Source organism: Nelumbo lutea, chromosome 5, assembly GCF_056320005.1.
Source record: "Nelumbo lutea isolate HS-2025 chromosome 5, American lotus-T2T, whole genome shotgun sequence".
Lineage (NCBI taxonomy): Eukaryota > Viridiplantae > Streptophyta > Magnoliopsida > Proteales > Nelumbonaceae > Nelumbo > Nelumbo lutea.
In genome coordinates this window covers 36,815,920-36,831,705 of record NC_142688.1, presented here as the reverse complement: position 1 = coordinate 36,831,705, position 15,786 = coordinate 36,815,920, and the positions used below count along the sequence as shown (strand labels likewise).

Genomic DNA, 15,786 nt, shown 5'->3' with positions numbered 1-15,786 from the left:
CATGCAGAGTTACATATAGCAATGCAGTACAATAAAATCTAGATCATTATAAACAGATGTCAAAAAGAAATTGAGCATATATCTGACAGTAGGATTATCAGATAACTTAAGCACAAGGGAAAAACTGAAACAAGCATGAAACAAATCACATCTGCTACTTCTGAACAATTGATCACCTGAGCAAGCTTGAAACTGGGAGAGTTTTCTTCATACTTGGCCACAAAAAAATCACGCAAGCTAGTGATATTAGGAAACCTACTTTTGATAGAATGAAGTGAGGCCTGTAAAACAGTAAATTGCTATCTCATTATAGTTAAAAATGTTTTATTGAAAAGTGACTACAGATATTTAACAAATTACCGTATCTGGAATTGTTTCGATAAGAGCTGTGTAAGAAGAAGTAACCAGGACTTCATATGGACGCAACCAGAGTGGGAGGCCAGCTTCTTGAAATATATCTATCATCAACAACCATGTATTAAAAGAATTACCTTATAAAAGAAAGTATTTTATGCTGAGCTTTTTTTTTTCAATTTCATAAAAGTAAAACTATTTGGTGTATAAACATTCTTAGTGATGGAAAAATAAATTATATAAAAGATAAAAGTGAACCATACAATGAGTATACTAGAAGAAGCTAATGACTCCACAAAAGAGGGAATCACAGTCTAAAAATCAACCCCACAACTGTTTCAGGGTTGGGGTAGAGAGAGACAAGAGAGATAGAGCAGGAGATAAGGCAGAAGGCAGTGGTGGGGGGCAGACAGTGGCTTGCAGTGGTGCTCCAAAGTTCGTTTGTGCCAAACTTGGCTTTGGGCAAGTCTGAGTTGCCTGAAAATTGGGAAGAGTCTTCAACCACTGAAGTGTTGGTTGGCAAGCTGGGCGTCAACCTGGTTCGTAGGAGGAAGGACTTGGAGAGTTGCAAGTCAGTTGTTTCCGCATTGGCTACAAAGAAGACAAGAACTTCGAACAAGACACAATTGTGCATGTTACCAAGGTTTTCTCACATCTGGTGAGATATGTAGGGATGGAAGTGTTGAGTCAGGTAGAGGATGTTCTCAAGGTTTGGAGGGGGGGGCAACTGTTTCAGGGTTGGGGTAGAGAGAGACAAGAGAGATAGAGCAGGAGATAAGGCAGAAGGGAGTGGTGGGGGGCAGACAGTGGCTTGCAGTGGTGCTCCAAAGTTCGTTTGTGCCAAACTTGGCTTTGGGCAAGTCTGAGTTGCCTGAAAATTGGGAGTCTTCAACCACTGAAGTGTTGGTTGGCAAGCTGGGCGTCAACCTGGTTCGTAGGAGGAAGGACTTGGAGAGTTGCAAGTCAGTTGTTTCCGCATTGGCTACAAAGAAGACAAGAACTTCGAACAAGACACACATTGTGCATGTTACCAAGGTTTTCTCACATCTTAAGGACGATATTGTTGGGCCAGGCCCAACCAATAAATTTAAATACGTGTACAACAGACGGGGTATCAAATCCAAAGCACAGACCCGGTTTACTAGCAAAGACGTCAGATTTTGAAGGTGGTGGTAAGTAAACTGGATCTTTTGATGAGCCTTTCTGGGGAGGATTCAATTAAAAGTGAAGGGGCGAAGGGAGTCAGATAGGAAATTGAGAAGATGGAGGGGGAGGTCATGTCAAAGGGGGAAGGAGGCGAAGCAAGGAAGCATGGATATTAAGAAGCTTGTTGATAGGGAGATTGAAGTTGGAAAATCATCGGGTTCGTTTTTCTTGGGAGATGAGGCTTTTGTTAAAAGAGCTCTCGAGGAGTTTGGAAAGAAGAAGGAAGAATCTTTCAAATTCATTTCGAATTCTGTAGGCTTGCCTCTTCTGGTGTTTTAGTTGATTTGTTTTCTTTGTGATGTCCATATCATTGTTTAGCTTGTCTCTTTGCTTTGCCATGAGGGTGAGTTGTTTTTTTGTATGTGGTGCCAACTTGGCACCATTGGAAGTTGTATCAAGTTTTCTCTTTTCGCAAATATAATTTTCCTTTCACTTATCAAAAAAAAAAAAAAAAACTGAAAGGGCCTGGCCTGAGGCTCTGGACTTGATGCAATGTAATTCTTCTAATGGGCACCCCAACTTAAAGCTCCACTGCTTACACTTTATCTTGCTAAGGTGTCAGGAAGAGAACTAATTGGCGTTGGAACCATCCTGATCAAGCTATTCAATCTGGTTTTGAGGATCTTGCTTCTGTAATGAGAGGGCTGAAAAACCAAGGCTCTTCGGATGGGCAAGAACCCAACTAGTTATTACTTCACTACTTCAGGATCACTTTCATCTTCAACCTCAGATCAATCCATTCCCAACGCATAACCAACTTTCAGACCTTACACTAGACAAGAATTTCAGATACCCTTCACCAATCCCACAAAGACCAAGATTCCACAGTCCTGTCTCTAAATGCTCTCTACATCTAAAGGCCCTAGATTTCCTAATGAGAGCACCACTAAAGCTCCTTTTAGCCATGCCAAGGGATTGCAGCTCACACTCTTGCTGGAAAACTCACCAATTATTTGCTATCTCATAATAATAAAATCCACCAGACCCACTTTGAATTCATCTCAAGTTAAAACCACTTCGGGTACATGTTGAATGAAGATTTTAAATTTCAAAACCTATAAACACTTGGGCACCAAATTGATGATTTTTATAAGTTGAAGTCGCTGATTCAAGGTGTGGTAATGGATTGCCACATGTGCGTCCTCAAAGGCATAGGGAGTGAGGGCGAAAGTGGAAAAATAAAACCACTTCCCAACCAGGCCCATCCAAGCAAGCAGACCCAGGTGATCCTAAATGGACCAGGCTTGATCCGAGCCAACCAATTCAAGGGCTACTTTGTGAAAGCCAGCCTCAGGCTCATCCTAACCCTTGGTAGAAAGAGGTTGGGGATGTGACAAATTATCTCAGCCGAGGTAGTCAAAACTCTGAGCAGCCCCAATCTATGGGAGACATAGGCTTCGAAGAGCCTTTCCCATCAAATCCTGCTGGTTCGGAACCTGTAGATGCAGTCCCTCAAAGCCTGAACCCTCCATTGTCTAGAGCTCTGGTACCGCTAGCAGAGGTAGCAACGCCACCATCCGGTGATTCTACATCAGCTGGAGAACTCTTGGCACCAGCGAAAGTAGTACTATTGGCCATGGGAGCACAAGACAGGGTAATTATGCATCTATCCAGTCTGGTGGAGGCCATTCAACCTTCTCAAATCTATTGGGCAGATGAAACGGAGGCAGTTGATAAAGGAACTGGAAGGAATGGAGGACTTGGAGGATTTAGAGTTCTCACAGGCAAGGAACAGGAAGAAGAAAAGGAATTGCTACTAGAAGAAATATTCCACCAAAAGGAAGTTATAGTGAAGGTAAGAGAAGGAAGAAAAGGAATGGTGTTTTTGGTTGGTGAAGCTGTTCCATGGTTTCAAAGCTTCTTGGATGGAGCTAAGCAAGTGAGTAGGTTATCAAATTGGAAGAGTCATTTGAAAACTGCATGTAAAGACTACACTGCAAAGAGGAGGAATGATAAGGGATGGTTTGTAAGCTTGGTGGAGAGATTTGCGGAAGGAAAAAGGCAGATGATAATCATACCAGAAGGGAGAAAGTCAGAAGGGTGGACGAGAATGGCAGATGAGTTATACCAGGTTAGATTAAGGAACTGGAACAGAGAAAAGAAGAATGGAGAGAACAAAAAGGTGATGGAAAAGGAAAGTGGAAGGTTGAAAAAGGAGGATATGAAAGAGATAAGAGAAAGGATGGAAAAACTGGAAGTGGAAATTAAAACTGATGCAGAGGATACAGTACCGGTGGTTTCGTGTGTTTTGATACTAAAAGTGGGGATAGAAGGAGATAGGGGGGAATGGGAACAGAAGATGATTGTGTCTGCAAAGCAAGTGATGAAAGCGCTTGATTTCATTCTGTATCCGGGGGAAGTTTATAAAAAAAGTTAAAAATTGAAAAAACGGCTATTCTTATCCCCTTTGATGATAAAAAAAGCCATTCTCGATCTGGGGGATAAAGCGCTTGATTTTACCAGGGTTGAAACACAAGAAGGCTTGGTGACAGTAGAAAATTAGTGTCCACCTTGCAATACAAAAATTATAGATGGAGGTTGAATCTAGCTGAAGCTTCTAGGTTTACCGTTCAACCTTTGGAGGAAACTCATATTTGAGAAGACCACCATGGCGATGGGAGGAGTCCTCATTTCATTCAAGAAGTTGGATCTGTGGGCAGCAAGTTTGAGAGTTGCTGGGGTGAAAACTGAAGCAGTCCCTTGTTCCATAGATGTGCTGGCTGAAGGAACCTGGAATAGAATCTGGATTGCTTCGGAGGTGGAAGCAACACTGTGGCTTGGGAGAGCAAAGGTTGAAGGAGATGGTAATGTGGCAGGCAAGGTTACATGTGGAGCCACACAGAAGAAAGAGGAGAGACATGTAGGAGAACACATGTTCTGCGTATCCGAAGATGGGAGAGGGAAGGAGGTAGCTATAGCACCAAATTACCAGAAAAAGGACATGGTTTCAACTATTGAAACAACTGGAGAGGGATTTAGCCAAAATCAGGACCCAAATTTAAGACAGGGTGAATTGAGGCACATAAGACCGGCCATAACCAATAGCAGTGAACCAGGGGGTCATAAAAACCCGATTCAGGAGGTTTTGGGCCAAACTGTATGTGACCACTTAAATAAACACGTGACCTCTAAAGGAAATGTGGTGATAGACAATGTGCAAGATCTATCATTGTCTCCTTGGCTGAAGACCACGAACGCAGATCAAAAGGGGAGGTTGCAAGGACAGCAGCGGAGCTGCCCATTGATCGAGCACCCCAATCCAAGATTCACAAGGAATAGACAAAGGCGGGGGGGAATAGCGATGTGTACTGGAGTAGTTCTGAGGTAGATGATGAATGGTCATCCTCAGACGAGGACTTGAACATAGGAAGTATTCAAGCTCTTGTAGCTCCACCAGTACTGGAATTGGAGGACCCCTTTCTGGAAGATTTCTTTAATTTAAACATTGAAGAACAGGGGCAAACGGAAAGATTGACTGATCAGGAACCAAAAAATGACGCTCTTGAATTTTAGGGTGACAACTTGTCTCCAGGTAAGAGAAAATCAGAACAAGTTCCAAAGTAGGGGCAGGGGATTTTGGTGATATCAGGGTCAACCCAGGAGATCCACACAGAAGTACCACTTAGGGGTGAGACACAAATTTTGTCTCTGACTCAGTTGTGAATTATGGAGTCTGACCAAGGCAATGCATTCACAGAGAGTCCTTTCAACCAAACAAGCATTCCCTCTAATAACTTGCAAAAAACTCAAGGTACATCTGTGCTTTCAGTTTTGAGTACTAATGGTGAAGTTGTTGAACTTGCAGAGGTTCCATCATCACACCAGAACTCAAACGAGCCCTTGGGTGTAGAGGCTATTAATGAAGGAGCAGGGAGTGGGGAGAAAGAGGTTTGTGAGGAGGTAGGAGGAATGGTGGGAAAGGAACTGGAGAGATCAGCAGGGATAGGTGTAAAACAAGTACAGTCTAAAGAAGACGGGAGGGCAGGACAATGGACAGTTGATCAGATGAAGATACTCCTCTAAAGCAAACGGCAGAGAAGATGGTTTTAAAAATTAACAACCACACAAAAGATAGGAACCACAAGGAGGGAGAGGAAGGTGAAGGGAGAACAGAAAATACCAAGATGGAGGAGCCGAGAGATCAAAAGGGAAAGGGGAAAAATAAAGAAAAAAAAAAAGGGAGGGAGGGAACAGTGGAAAGAGGAAGAGTGGTAAATAGGAAGAAGGGGTAGGATTGGGGTTCAGGTTAGGATTCTAGGAATGAAGATACTAAGTTGGAATGTGAAGGGATTGGGTAGTGCAAATAAAAGGAGAATAATAAAGGAGGTAATTACGAAGGAAAAGCCAGAAGTGGTGTTGATTCTAGAATCAAAATTAAAGAATTTGATAGGAGGTGGATAAGGAGCATCTGGAGGAGTGGGGGAATTGGGTAGGCACAAGCACCTGCTTGGGGAGCATCAGGGGGGGTTGATTACTCTTTGGGATGAGGATTCAATAGAGTGTTTAGAAGAACTAGCAGGCAGCTTTTCAATCTCTCTAAAAATGCAAAATGTGCAGGATAACTTTGTGTGGGTGCTGACAAACATTTATGAACCGAACTCGTATAGGGAGAGAAATGGGATGTGGGAGGAGTTGACTGATATAAGAAGACTATGGCAGGGGCCGTGGTGTTTGGAAGAGGACCTTAATGTGATTAGACAGGTTAGTGAATCCAATAACCCAAGGCATAGAAATCTTTGGGCTTAAGGCAGTTTAGCTTTACTTGGTCTGATTGCCAAGAGAACCCTACCTTCTCTAAACTAGATAGGTTTCTAATATCTGAGGAGTGGGAGGGATCATCGGGAGAATTTGTCAGGAAGAACCTTGCCTAGACTTACATCGGATCATTGGCTGATCTGTATTTTTTTAGTGTCAAATGGATCAAGGAGGGTGATGGAAACAAAAAATTTCCATCGGATGGCAAATGGGAGAAGGAAGAAATTCATATCTTTTTTAGAACTGGAGGATGGAGTTGTGACATAACAAAAGGATATTGCGAAAGCACTGGAAGATCCTTTCAAATCAATTTACAGAAAGCCTGTTTCTAGAAGATGGAAGATGGATGGTTTGGAATGGCCAATTTTGGATGGCTAACTTATGCAGGGAGTTGGAGAAGCACTTTGAAAGGGAAAAAGTGAAGGAAGCAGTCTTCTCCTTTTATAGTTCAAAGGCTCCTGGACCAAATGGTTTCACTATGACCTTTTATCATAGGGGATTTTTTTTTATCAATAACACTTTCATTAATTCATCAGTAGAAAATTTACAAGTGGAAGACAAACACACTTAACTTCCAAGAGTCACAAAGAACTTCAAGAAAAGAAAGAAGAAAATACAAAGATACAAGGACACTAACATTACAACTTAGCCCAAAACAAGGAATCCCTTTCTGCCCCTTGTTTTGCTAAACCGTCAGCTAGGGAATTAGCTGATCTCTTAATCCAACATGTCTTAATTTCCATCTCCCACACTAGCCATTTGAATTTCCTCTTCTCATTGTTATACTTCTAAAGATCATTTTGTTCTTTGGTCAGCCACCCTATCACCACCTCTGAATCCCCTTCAATTATAAGTTTCTTGATGTTCAATTCCATAGCTTTCCGGGCTCCTTCCATAACTGCACATATCTCAGCTCTAAGGGAGTCACCCACTCCAATTGGGCCTGAGAACATAGCAGAGATGACCCCATTTTCATCTCTAAAAACACCCCCGATCCCTGATTGTCACGGGTTTCCCCTGCTGCATCCATCAAAGTTTAATTTCAAGAATCCACTAGGTGGGGGTGGGGTGGGGGTGGGGGTGGGGTGGGGAGGTCCAAGCCACACTCATTACTGACTTGATCTGCGTGCAACTTGCAATTTCACCCCTCTTCCTCAACATGTCATCCACAGTGTAATCTGTGAATATTTCTAGAGATTTCAGCCACTGTACCGCCCTAACCTGTATGATAGCCCTCAAATCTGTTGTCCCTCTCTGAGTTTCTGAGAATATCCTGGAGTTCCTTTCTTCCCACAGTGTCCAACATACTGCAGCCCTTAGTCCTCTCCACATTGTCCTTCCCCTTTTTAATCGCCACCTGAAGAAGGAGGGGGCGAAAAGGCCCTGCATGTCTGAAGGGGGATTCCAGCTACATCCAAATAAGGAGAAAGCCCAATCCCACAATGACCTCGCAAAGTGGCATGACACCATTAGGTGAAAACCAGTCTCCCCATCTACTTTACACAGAACACACCACTGAGGTGACAAGCAAGTATTGGGTCTCTTCTTTTGGAGTAGATCACCAGTGTTGATTCTTTCCAAATAGGCTTCCCAACAAAAACTACCAACCCTAGGAGGTATAGCTCTGCACCAAATCTCACCAACAGGAAAAGGGGACAAGGTAGGACTGGTGGACTGACTTAAGACTTTGAAGAACGAAGCACAAGAGAAAATGCCATTGGGGTTAGGTGTCCAAATTCTAGAATCCGTCCTAGTGGGGTCTAAGACAACGTTATCAAGAAGTGCAAGAAGGCTCGAAATACAGTCGAAGTCTGAATCCCTCAAATCCCTTCTTAGACCCAAGTTCCACCCAATCCCAGAAGTGGAAGAGGACAGGGTGGTGAAAGACGAGATCGGCTCATTTTTCAAATCAAAAAGAGCGTACAAAGACAGAAACTGATCCTTTAGAGAGGCGCTCCCCACCCAGGTTTGTTCCCAAAATTTTATAGAGTTACCGGAATTCAAGTCATACCTGATATTAGGAATGAAAACTGGAAGAGTCATATTCCAGCATCCCATCCGTTGTGCTCCAACCCATGAATACATGCCACTATTCTAGCCCATAGCTTTTCCTTCTCCATAGGAAACCTCCACAGCCACTTCCCCAGCAGAGTCATATTCCTTCTCCTAATATTCCCAAGCCCCAAACCACCACACGACTTACTCCTGCACACTATTTCCCAGCTAACTCTATGATCCCTCCTCTCTTCTCCCGACTCCCACAAGAAATCTCTCATTAACTTCTCTAATCTGTTAGCAATCTTCACTGGATTTTAAACACCGACATGAAGAAGATGGGTAAGTTAGCAAGTGTGGCCTTAATTAATGTAATTCTCCCGCCAAGAGAGAGGTAATTCTTTTTCCAGGATACCAATCTTTTTTCAAACATTTCCATCACCGGGTTCAAGAAGCTCTCTCTCTTGGGATTGTCACCTAACGGTAATCCTAAATAGTTCAGAGGCCACCCTGTGACTTCACACCCCAGCACTTCAGCACTCTCCCTGATCTCTCCCTCCTCCAATTCACCCCCACTACACAGCTTTTCCCAAGGTTAACCTTCAAATTGGATAGTTGCTCAAACAGTTGTATCACCGACTTTAAATTCCTGATAAACCTCGCATTACCACCTTCACAAAACAAAATCGTGTCATCAACAAACTGTAAATGTGTGAGGGGGGTTTTCATCCTCCCAACCCTCCAGCCTCTAATGAGCCCCCTAGAATCTGCTCTGTGAATCAATTTCCCCAAAACCTCCGCAATTAAAATGAACAAGGAGAAAGGGGTTCTCCTTGTTTTATACCCCTACTGGTTGGAAAGAAATCTACCACCGTCCCATTCACTAGCACTAGATAATGACAATTCCGGACACAGCCCATGATCCACTTGCACCATCTAGCCCCAAGCCCGAATTTGGTTAAAACTTTCCACAAGAACTCCCAGTCCACCAAGTCATAAGCCTTTTCCAAGTCCAGCTTACAGACCACTCCCTTCTTCTTATCCCTCTTAAAGTTCTCCACACTCTCATTAGCAGTTAAAATCTGGTCTGTAATTTGTCTTCCACTCACAAAGGCTCCTTGATAGTGTTCAATGATATCCGGCATTACCTTCTTCAACCTCAAAGACAACACTTCTGCAATGATCTTGTACAAACTATTCACCAAGCTTATTGGCCTAAAATCCTTCGGGTAGGATGCATTTTTCTTTTTGGGAATTAAGGCTATAAATGTAGAGTTCACACCCGAATTGACAATTCCTCTCCTGAAAAACTCCTCAAACACCCACAAGAGATCATCTTTCAAAATACCCCAACAATCCTGATAAAAAGCCATTGTAAACCCATCCGGCCCTAGAGCTTTTGTTCTATCCATAGAAAAATAGCCTCCTTGATCTCTTCTATATTAAAGCTTCTTTCCATCCTTCTCCTGTTCTCCACCCCTACATCTAGCCAATCCAAACCTTCTACCCACACCCTTCTACTCACAGGCCTTCTTAGAATAGATTTGAAATGCTCCACACAGGCCATGGCAATCTCCTCTTGTTGTACTAACTCAACTCCATCTACTACCAATTTGGAGATAAAGTTCTTCCTTCTCCTGCCATCTGCTAGAGAGTGGAAATACCTAGTGTTTCTATCTCCCTCTTGTAGCCATTTACCCCGAGATTTTTGCCTCCAACTAATTTCCTCCTTGTGCAGGCAATCCTCTAACTGTCTTCTCAATTCTCTCTTGAGGTCATTGTCTTCCTCTCCAAATTCTCCCCTTTCCTCTTTAAAGTCAAGGCTTTCAATCTTCTTCATCAAGTCTCCCTTTCTTTCTTATGTCCTCCCGAACTCCATCAAGTTCCACTCCTTAATTCTTGCTTTCAAGAATTGTAGTTTCTTACGGAATTTTATCCCCTCCCACTCCACCGACGGGTTACACTCATGCCACCATTCCCTCACTTTGTTAGTAAACCCTGGATGCAGTAACCACATATTTTCAAATCTAAAGGGGGTAGGACCTCCACACCTTCTTTCCTCCTTGCATAACACTATGGGCCAGTGATCCGAGGTCACCCTTGGGAGAGCTCTAGCATCTAAGGTTCCCCAGTGTTCTTCCCAATCCAAAGAGAACAGGAATCTATCCAACTTAGAGCAAATGGGTCTAGATTGGAGATTTGACCATGTAAATGCCTTATGCGCTAGGGGAATCTCTTTAAGCTCAAAGGCATCCACAAAACTGTTAAACTTCCTCATGCTTTTTGTCACCCTCTGGTTAATCTTATTGGACTCTTCTGAGAACCTTATCACATTGAAGTCCCCACCCATGCACCAAGGCCCATCCCACAAACCTCTAGCATCAGTTAGTTCCTCCTACAGCTCCTTTCTCTCTCTGTAATCATTCGGTCCGTAAACATTTGTGAGCACCCACATATAATCATCCTCTTGCTGCTTAAACTTCATGGAAACCGAGTACTTTCCGATCAACTCCTCCATCCCTTCAACCACATCCCTCTTCCACATTGTTACAATCCCCCCGGAAGCACCCCACGATGGAGCCGCCACCCAGCTAATCCCCCTGTCTTTCCATGCACTCCTTGCCCATTTGCCACTAAACTCCATTCTCTTAGACTCTTGCAACAGCACGATGTCTGGGTCAAACCGTCTTATTACCTCTTTTATTGTTGCTCTCTTCTTCGCACTCCCAATTCCCCTCACATTTCAACTAAGAATCTTCATTCCGCTTCTTTTACAAGCCCTTGCCACCTACCCGCTACTTTCCCCCTTTCCTTCTACCTCCTTTTACCTCGAGCTTCTTGTCTCCTTCTACATCTCTCTTTAGTCTCTCTACTTCACTCAACCTCCTCTTCTTTGTTATGATCTACATCTTCCTCTTCTGTAAGCTTTCTTTTAACTCGTTCAAATCCTCCAGCCTACAGCCCAACTTCCCTACAAATTCTGCTATCGTGTCTTCTCTCACCGATTCCACCACCCCTACCCTTCCTACAGAATCCCCTTCATCTCTGTCCACCTGCCTTTCCTTCCTCTCCTCTAGTCCCACCTCAGTTCTTTCCTCTCCAACCTTCCTCCCCTTACTATTACCTCCCTCCTTCCTTGCTTTCTCCCAGTAACCCTCTCCATCTCTACACTCATTCCTATCCCTCCTCTCCATTAACCCCTCCTCTCTTCCTTCCTCCCCTTCCCTCCTCCATATCAGCTGCCCTTCCACATCCTTAAACACTCTTTCAATGATTTCCCACACTTGCCCACTTCTATACCTTTCTTCCCGCACCTTCCCACAATCCTTCCTTCCCCTCTCCCCCTCCTCAGAGAGCCCGCCTACTAGCTCGATTGCATATTCATGGGCCATAGGACATGGTACAGGAACGGAATCTGGAACCAAAGACACAGGAGACACATTAGTATCACAAACCGAATCACATGGTTACATGGGACTAAAGGACAAGCTAGAATAGGACTGCTCTCGGCCTCCTCTTGTTCCGAAGGTTGGTAACCAATTGTCTTCCTGAGTTGGTTAGGAAGTACTTCTGTCCTTTGGTCAACCTGGTGATCTTTCCACTCTACCCCCGGGTCACCCCTAGATAGCATATTCCTGTTCTGCTTTTGGTTCTCCTAGTTTTCCCCTTCTGAAAAAACCTTGTGCACTCTGTGGTCTTGGGAATGACATAATCCGATTGCAATCTTCACCCTGGAAAAAATCTTGCAATATTCCACCCTTCCATATCACCTCAGCACAGCTGCCTTCATCGTTTACACTGCCCACGCTAGAGCCATCGACAGAAAGGTCCTCCGGTTCACCATCGTCTTCACCGCACTACACCCACCCTTCAAACTTCTCTTTCTTCTCTTCAGTTTTTCCCCTAGTGAAACTTAGCTCTAGCCTCTCTGAGAAGCCTCGCACGGGGCTAAGCTCCTTCAAGCTACGTCGGGAGACCCACTGTAACGCCCTCTTCTTTCCTGGTTTCCGATGCTGCGCGCATTCCCCCTTTTGGCTCGCGGCTGGGGACGATGATAGACCGAAACCGATGTCTATCATAGTCGAAACCCCAATCATGTGTTTCTTTAGTGGCTCACGCGCCTTATAAACAAACAAGGTCGGGCCGGGTGGCCTGTTTGGGCCTTTAAGAATATCATTAGCAGCCCATATGGGCTTTTGCTTTGGCCCATTTGTAAGCACCCGCGAGCTCACGTGACTTTTAAGGTCACGCGCGTCCAGCCCCGACCCCGGTTTGGTTCTAACAGGTTTAAGTTCAAATCTTCCTTGGCCCAACCCCTTTTCCCTGTTTAGAACAGTCTTGGCACCAGTTACAACCTGTGCAAAGGACCTGCCACCCTCCAGACTGCTCACTTCTTCCACACGCGAAAATCCCACCCCCTGCCTACTACCCTTTTGTTTCTCCAACAAATGTTTTTCCAATTTAGTGAAAGTACTTTTCTTGTTTGAATCCTCCAACCCTTTCTTGCCACGCAGCTCTTCTTCTTCAACCTTCTCATCTCCCTCCATACGAGCCTCTTTCCAGAGCATCGATTCAGTGGATGAAGCCAACCACACTGAGTAGCACTGTCTTCCGACTAGCACCTCTATCTTCCAAGGTATCTCCTCAGGTTTTACTCCATTCAATAAAATGGAAGCTGAACGAAGGTCTCCCCAAAAGGCCCCTCCTAGTGATCCTCCACACATCAAAGCAATGGCTTCAACAGTTTCTTGCTTCCACAAATGAAAGGGAAGACCTAACAGACGCACCACCACTCCATCTTCAACAAAGAAATCTTTGGAGTTTGATCCCGGAAACCATCTTGAAACTGTGAAATTTCCAAACTTAGCTTGGATGTTTAAAGCCTCAACTTCTACTCTGTTCTCAAGCAAATCCAGCAAAGCCTTGTTCTTCTCAAAGGATGTTAAAATAAATGTGCTCTTCAACTTTAACCTTGCTGTTAACAGATCTGCAACTTTCCTCCAGTCAAGAATGGGAGCTGAAGCTTCAACTATCAATTTACTTTCCCAATCCCCTCTCTGTATGTTTACTTCCATTCTGTAATTGCCTGCCTCAGCTAACACTAAAGGAGTCTCTTGCTTAGTCTTGTTCACCATACTAGTAGACCTGCTTATCTTCCTTTTTACTATTGCTTCTCTTTTTACACTCATGCGTTTCAGCAGTTCACATAAGGCGCCAAGAACTGCCTTCCAGCCCTGACTCTTCCTTCCTTTTGGAAAGCAGATGCCCTTGCCAAAAATTCTGTCAAGGAGATAAAATAACCTTTAAGGTTTCTCTTACACTCTACAACAACCCTTCTTCCAGATTCTGAGAAAAGCTCTTTCCAACTTTTTTGCTTGCCTTTGTTACTCGCACCTTCCACAAACTCCTTGAGCCCTTCAATTACCCCCAGTCCTTCTAACAGCACCATCCCTCTCTTTGCTTCCCTGATCTTCAAACTCAGCTGACCATTTAATCTCTGCTCCTCAAATAGGAGTTCCTTAGATTCAATCTTCAAAACTTTTTTCCAACGGCCTACCTCCACAAATTCTCCCATCTCAGCTCCTCCCCCTCTCCCCCTCTCACCCTCTCAGCAACCTTCTCTTTGCTTCACCCTCTCACCCTCTCACTCTCTGCTACTCCATTGTGTTGAGGAATCTTAGGAACACTTTTCTCAAGTCTATCATAGGGGATTTGTTAGTAGGAGGGTAAATGCTACTTTCATAGCCTTGATCCCTAAGCAGCCTGGTGCTTGTCGCCCTAAGGATCTTAGACCAATCAGTTTGGTGACAAGTCAGTACAAGATTTTATCAAAGGCTTTGTCCTGTTGGGTGAAAAAGGTCTTTCCCACAATCATCTCTCAACATCAAGGGGCCTTTATCCAAGAGAGACAGATTACAGATCACCTGTTAATAGCTAATGAGTGTGTGGAAGACCTTAGAATTTCTAGGAGAAAGGGCATTGTGTGCAAATTGGATTTGGAGAAAGCTTATGATATGGTAGACTGAGGGTTTTTAATTGGAGTTTTAAGGAGACGTGGTTTCAGTTAGAGATGGTGGAAGTGGGTTAAGGGGTGTTTACAAATTTGTCATTTCTCGGTGCTAGTGAATGGGGTGGTTGAAGGTTTTTTTGGTGCCTTAAGAGGAGTTAGACAATCTGATCCTTTATCCCCTTTTCTCTTTACTATCATAGCAGAGGCTTTCAGAAGAATAACTATAAAAGCAAATGAATTGGGTGTAATAAAAGGACGGAGAGTGGGAAGGAAAAAGGTAGTGGTAAGACACCCTACAATTTGGAGATTATATAATAATCTTTTGTGAGGATAAGGGAGATGAAGGAGCTGGTAACCTAAGGAGGTTCGTCAATCTGTTTGAGAAAATGACAAATTTGAATATTAATCTCAACAAAAGTGTGGTGGCTGGGGCTAATTTAGAGCAAGAAGTGAATGAGAATTTGGCTGTTTGACGAGTGACTGGCCCTTGAAATACCTAAGACTCCCACTAGGTGCAAACCCTAGATCCCTTGGCTTTTTGGCCCCAGTAGTGGAGAGATTTGAAAGGAAATTAGCAAGGTGGAAAAGGAATTACATCTCTCTAGGAGGGAGGATCACACTTATCTACTTTAGCAAACCTCCCTATGTACTATCTCTCAGATTTATGCATGCCTAGGGCTATTGTTAAAAAATTAGAAAAAATAATAATGAATTTTTTGTGGGAACCGGGAGAGACCAAGAGAGTTCATCTTATTAGATGGGAAGTAGCTTAAAAAGGAAGGAAAGTGGAGGACTGGGTTTGGGGAAGTTGAAAGAGAAAAACTTGGCCCTTTTAGGAAAATGGTTGTGGAGATTTCCTCTGGAGGTAGATAGGGTTTGACATAGGGTAATAGCCAGCACCTTCCAAGTTTCCTCAATTATATCAAGTATGATCTGAATTAAGGGAACAAAATCAGGTTCTAGGAAGATTTGTGGGTAGGGGAAGTACCTCTGAGGGCATCATTTCCTTCCTAGCATGCTCTCTCATCTTTTAAGGGTAAACTAGTTTCAGATTTTTTAATCCCCTTCCCTTCTTTATCTGGGTATGGGTGGAACTTAGGATTTCACAGAAATGTTAAGGATTCTCAGTTGGATTTGGTGACAAACCTTGTGCAATTGCTTGATGAGGTTGTTTTAGATGCGAGTAAGCAAGATTGTAGAGTTTGGTCTTCTCACCCTTCGGGTGTCTTCAGCTATGCTTCTTTCTTTAAAGCTTTGGTATCCTCTGATTCTAATGGTTCCTAATTTCCAGTTAAAGATGTGTGGTATCGCCCTATTCCCCCTAAAGCGAGTGCACTCAATTGGCAAGTTTTTCATAGTGCAATTAACATGTGTGATGTGTTACAGAAAAGAGGCCCGGTTGGTGTCTTTCCCCGAACTAGACCCTCCCAAGTGGAATTAATTCCCGGGATCTTATCTTGGTTTGA

The 15,786-nt window shown here is 43.7% G+C and overlaps 1 protein-coding gene across 1 annotated transcript in view; it reads right to left on the bottom strand.

Annotated features, from left to right (window-relative positions):
- LOC148851744 (phosphatidylinositol 4-kinase beta 1-like) overlaps positions 1–15,786 on the bottom strand; it is a 55,704-nt gene that overhangs the window by 9,918 nt on the left and 30,000 nt on the right. Inside the window, exons 9-10 of the mRNA XM_088943844.1 lie at positions 361–458; positions 177–281 (exon numbers count right to left, since the gene is read on the bottom strand). Coding sequence (XP_088799970.1) covers positions 177–281; positions 361–458 — 203 coding nt within the window. The remainder of the gene's footprint in view (positions 1–176; positions 282–360; positions 459–15,786) is intronic.